Source organism: Astyanax mexicanus, chromosome 7 (genome assembly GCF_023375975.1).
Source record: "Astyanax mexicanus isolate ESR-SI-001 chromosome 7, AstMex3_surface, whole genome shotgun sequence".
Taxonomy (NCBI): domain Eukaryota; kingdom Metazoa; phylum Chordata; class Actinopteri; order Characiformes; family Acestrorhamphidae; genus Astyanax; species Astyanax mexicanus.
Window position 1 is genome coordinate 46,200,901 of NC_064414.1, and position 5,368 is coordinate 46,206,268.

Below are 5,368 nucleotides of genomic sequence, written 5' to 3' on the forward strand. Positions count from 1 at the left end.
AGCAGAGCTAACCACTCGCTCGCCGGGCGCTAATTCCTAACTACGGCGACATTCGACACAATTAAGATAGGCTTGTCTCCAAACAACTATCTAACCAGTCTGTCTCCAAACAGTGGTCAACACTCAGTGCAACTCGCTAGTCACCAAACTAGAGTACGCTGAACCCTATATCCTGTGCTATCGGCTAGCTTGTCACCAAACATTAGCCTTAGCCAACTACACTTAGCCGGAAAGCTAAGAGTTACTTTAGCTGCAAAGCTAACTAGCAATGGCTTCTCTTTCTCCCTCAGAGAGAGATGAGAAGCTGGGGCGGCTATGCTCATGTGGGAACAATATTTCTGCAAGAGATACTCACCCCTGCTGCAATGAGTGCCTCGGGCTGCAACACGCCCAAGACGCACTAGCCCCCACGGGTTCTTGCATCCACTGCGCCCGCCTGCCCATGAAAAGTCTCCGTCGTCGACTAGCACGCCATGCTAGTTTGACCGATCGAGACCCCATGATGGCGGCGCCTCCAGCTCCCGAGGGTCAACCTCAGGTGTCTGCAGCCAGTACCAGTGCAAACTGGGCCGAGCACATGGATGAAGTATCTCCGTTGCTCGACGAGCTCGGCTGCATGCGCGAGGAGCGGGATGAACTCCTCGACGCGGAGCTGGATTCACTGGACGGTTCGGACAACATCCTCCCCTACGAGGACGATGACGATCCGTTCCTTCCACCGACGGAGGCAGCAATGCCTCAAGCCCCTCGCGAGTGTAGCTCAGGCGCGGAAGGCGAGGTCGGTGGTTCCCCAGCTGCTGGTGCCAGCCTGCACGACGTATGCAAGCGCGCCGCAGGAAAACTGGGCATTCCATGGCCCAGCGCTCTGCCCGAGAAGGCCGGTTCTCGGTATGAAGGCAAGCGCTTACCCAGGGTGAAAAGTATGGAGAGACAGGTTCTTCCGCTATTCCCCGAGTGCCTGGAAGAAATGACCCGCACCTGGCCGAAACCTTTCTCATCGAAAAACCCGGTCCTGGGCGGTGCTACGCTGGACTGCGCAGAAATGGAGGCGAATGGACTGTCCAATCTGCCGCAGGTGGAGCCGCTGGTCGCTCACCACCTCCATCCTGGCCAGAAAGCCTTCATGACCACATCCGCGCCTAGCTTCCCGTCAAAGGCGGACGGATTCCAGTCCTCCATGACCGACAAGGCATACAGATCCGTTGCCCTCGGTGTGCGAGCTCTGAACGCATCGTCTATGCTGATGGCGTATCAGGCTGAGCTTCAGGAGGAGATGGCCGGAACCACGGAGCACAAGCTCTGGGACGAGATGTGCGTGGTGACCGACTTATGCCTTCGCCTACATCGCTGTGCTGTCCAGGCTTCAGGAAGGGCGATGAGTATCATGGTCACGCAGGAGAGAGCGCGCTGGCTCAACTTGTCTAGCCTCTCACACCGCGAAAAAGTCCAGCTTCTGGATGTTGCTGTGGATCCAAAGGGCTTGTTCGGCCCCGCTATGGCTGCTATGCAATGCCGCTGTGAGGAAAAGAAGCGGGAGGGTGAGGCTCTGCAAACCTGTCTGCCCAGGAAAGTGCACCCACCTCCTGCCTCAGCGCCCCGCCCATCCTTTGCACAAGCGGTAGCGCGTGCTCCGCTTGGCTACAGGATTCCAAAGCGACCCACCCCACCACAGCCCAGACCACCAGCAAAACCCAAAGCTGAGAGTGGAGGAGCATGGGGTAACAAGCCAGCTGCACCAGTGGACCAGCACGGAAGCCGACAAGCGCCGCCTCGCGCCCGCCTGGGCAAGAGGGCCTCGCAGGCAACCTAACTCGCTGCCGGGGGAGGGAAAGCGTGTTTGCCAGACACACGCCCCTCTCCCACTGGGGGACCAGTCCCTAGAGCCTGCAGTTGCGGCTCACAGTTCAGAAGTGTGGGACTTTGTTCAGTTCAGAAAACCCCTGTCCACTGTCAAAAACACACTGTGTTCAACAAAAATAAAATTGTACCCCATTGTGCAACCAGGCCACGGGCCGAGGGCACTTCAAAACAAAAATGCCCTATTGTTGAAAAACATAAGGAACACTGTGCACTTAGTGGCGCAGGGCCACATAAGCTCTGTACCAGAGCCGGCCACGCGCGCATGCGCAGCTGCCAGAGCGAGGCAGTGCTGCCCTCCACTAGAGGGCAGCAGTGCTCCACTGGTGGCGCTGCAGCCAGCTGTAACACAGCGAATAGCGAGCTGGCGCGCGTGTATCGCGTCGCAATGGGTGCTCAGAACTGTGGAGAAAGGGTACAGGCTCCAATTTTCACACACCCCCCCTCGATTCTCAGACATAATATGGTCACAGGCGAGGGGAAATGCTGCCAGTTTTCTAGAAGCAGAGATAGCCTCTCTTTTAGAGAAAGGAGCGATTCAAGTAGTACCTCCAACGCAGAGCCGGAGCGGCTTCTACTCGAGGTATTTTATAGTTCCCAAAAAGGGAGGGGGCATGAGACCTATACTGGACCTGAGAGCGTTAAACAAACACCTCAGACAGTACAAATTCCGGATGCTGACTCACTCAGCACTGCTAAAGTTTGTACGCCCAGACGATTGGTTCACCACCATCGATCTAAAAGATGCATACTTTCACATTCCCATTTACCCTCCCCACAGAAAGTTTCTCAGATTCGCCTTTCAGGGGAGGACATACGAGTATATGGTACTCCCGTTCGGCCTCTCTCTGAGCCCGCGCGTTTTTGTCAAATGCACAGAAGCAGCGATAGGGCCGCTCAGGGCGAATGGAATTCGTCTGGCAACGTATTTGGACGACTGGCTTTTGGCTGCAAAGTCAAAGGAAGAAGCCGTGACACACACCGAATACTTAATGAGACACCTCTCATGGCTGGGGTTTCAAATCAACTTGGCCAAAAGTGTGCTGAACCCCAGCCAGTCAGTAACTTTCATCGGACTGTGCCTAGACTCAGTGGCGATGAGAGCTCGGCTTTCCCCAGACAGAGTAGAGGCATTTCAGGCATGCCTCGCCCAGTTTCGAAGGGGAAATTATGTGGAGCTGAGGATGTGCTACAGACTTTTGGGTCTGATGGCGTCAGCATTGGCTGCTATTCCCCTAGGGAGGCTACATATGAGGGGGTTTCAGCGCTGGGTGGCGAAACTCGGTCTGGACCCGCGAATGTACGCACGCAGGAAAATTATTGTGTCAGCTCAGGGTGCGCGGACACTGCGACTGTGGAAGCATCCGCGCTTCCTGTCACAGGGCGCACCGTTAGGCACGATCAGTGCCAGAAAAGTAATCACTACCGATGCGTCTCTATGGGGATGGGGTGCCACCCACGAAGGGAGGTCGGTAAATGGACAGTGGAGTCCGAGCTTACGCTTGGCTCATGTAAATGTTCTGGAGCTCAGGGCAGTATGCCTGGCTCTACGTCATTTTCTTCCGTATGTGGAAAACTCTCATGTGTTGGTCCGTACGGACAACACGACTGTGGTGGCTTACATCAACAAGCAGGGGGGCTTACGCTCCCTACAACTTCACAGGCTAGCACACAGACTGATTATCTGGAGCAATGCCAACCTCCTCTCACTCAGAGCAACGCATGTGCCGGGAGTGTCAAATCGAGGGGCGGACCTACTCTCCAGGGGCCACCCTCGCTATGGGGAGTGGAAACTTCACCCAGACGTGGTGAATATGGTCTGGAAGCGGTACGGTCTCCCAGCAGTGGATCTGTTCGCATCCAGGGAGAACGCACAGTGCCACCAGTTTTTCTCACTGAAGGACAGGGATGCTCCGCTGGGAGTGGACGCGCTGGCACACGAGTGGCCGCGTGCCCTCCTTTACGCTTTCCCTCCACTAGCTCTGATATCCCCTACTCTAATCAGAGTGAGAGAGGCGGGTCTATCAGTTATTCTGATAGCACCGAATTGGCCACAAAAGACTTGGTTAGCGGAGATAACGCAGATGCTTTACGCTCAACCATGGCCCCTCCCACTGCGCAGGGATCTGCTCTCGCAGGCGCGGGGAGAAATCTTTCACCCTCACCCAGAGCGCCTAGCTCTCTGGGCTTGGCCCGTGAAGGGTTAAATTTGACGTCATGTGGGCTGCCTCAGAATGTAGTAGCTACCATCCAAAGTGCTAGGGCACCGTCCACACGCACTTTGTATCATGCTAAGTGGCGTGTGTTTGAGGATTGGTGTACTGACACAGATGAAGTGCCATACCAATGCTCTGTAAGGAGTGTTTTGTTATTTTTACAAACACTTCTTGAAAATGGTAGAGCTTTTTCCACTATCAAAGTGTATCTAGCTGCTATTTCTGCGTGTCACGTAGGACTTAATGGCAAAACGTTGGGGCAACACCCCCTCATTTGTCGATTTATGCGCGGGGTGCGTCGCTTGCGCCCTGTATCAAAACCTTTATCTCCTAAGTGGGATTTGCCTCTGGTACTAGAGGCTTTATCCGGACCTCCATTCGAACCTTTACTGGAGGTGGATTCGAAGATGCTTTCACTTAAAACAGCACTGCTTATGGCGCTCGTGTCTGCCAAACGAGTTGGCGACTTACACGCCTTTTCAGTGCATTCTTCGTGTATGCAATTTGGTCCAGGTGACTCTAACGTTTCTCTGCGACCTAACCCAGCGTACATTCCTAAGGTTATGGACACGTCTTATTCGTGTCTTCCGTTGGAGCTCACTGCTTTTCACCCACCGCCGTTTTCGTCTCCGGAACAGCAGCGGTTACATATGCTATGTCCTGTGCGCGCTTTGAGAGCGTATCTGACCAGGACCATGTCATTCAGGAAATCAGATCAACTATTTATTTCCTGGTCCGGGTCTCATAAGGGCAAGCCCATTACAAAACAGCGTCTCTCACACTGGATTGTAAAAGCTATAGGCTTGGCCTATTCAGCAAAAGGGTTGAACCCCCCCGATGGTCTGTGTGCGCATTCTACGAGGGGTATTGCCACATCATGGGCTCTTTTTAAAGGGGTGTCCTTACAAGAGCTATGTGCGGCCGCTTGTTGGTCATCACCTACAACCTTTATGAGGTTCTACAGGCTTGACGTTACTTCATCACGTTTGGCTCATGCTGTTTTGAGCACTAGCTCAGCGCTGGCTCAAGACGCGCCAGTCTGATGTCAGGTCAAGCAGCGTCTAGGTTGGCTTGTCCGGCAATACGGGAGTAAGCAAATCCCATAGTGAGATACCGAATGAATGCTTGAAAGAGAACTTTAGGTTACGACCGTAACCCCGGTTCTCTGATAGCATGAGTGAGGTATCTCACCGGACCACCCTTCTTGCAATGAGCGAGAAGAGATAGCTAACTTTGAATGACGTTCTGCCGCTCGGGCACCTGCTTTTATAGGGGGTGCCTCCCCCCGCGGACGT

The 5,368-nt window shown here is 54.2% G+C and overlaps 1 protein-coding gene across 1 annotated transcript; it reads left to right on the plus strand.

The window, feature by feature from the left end:
- The first annotated feature begins 268 nt into the window (after nt 1-268).
- Nucleotides 269-5,157, plus strand: LOC125802877 (uncharacterized). Its single transcript, XM_049480973.1, has 2 exons — nt 269-1,784; nt 2,005-5,157. The coding sequence occupies exons 1-2, from the start codon at nt 269-271 to the stop codon at nt 4,062-4,064; spliced, it is 3,576 nt and encodes a 1,191-aa protein (XP_049336930.1). The 3' UTR covers nt 4,065-5,157.
- The last annotated feature ends 211 nt before the right edge of the window (nt 5,158-5,368 follow it).

Bases quoted from the DNA above. Each gene is read 5' to 3' on its own strand.
- LOC125802877 (XM_049480973.1), top strand. From the start codon at position 269: ATGGCTTCTCTTTCTCCCTCAGAGAGAGATGAGAAGCTGGGGCGGCTA. The intron at 1,785-2,004 runs GCAAGAGGGCCT...TTGTGCAACCAG, and splicing joins GCCGCCTCGCGCCCGCCTGG to GCCACGGGCCGAGGGCACTT.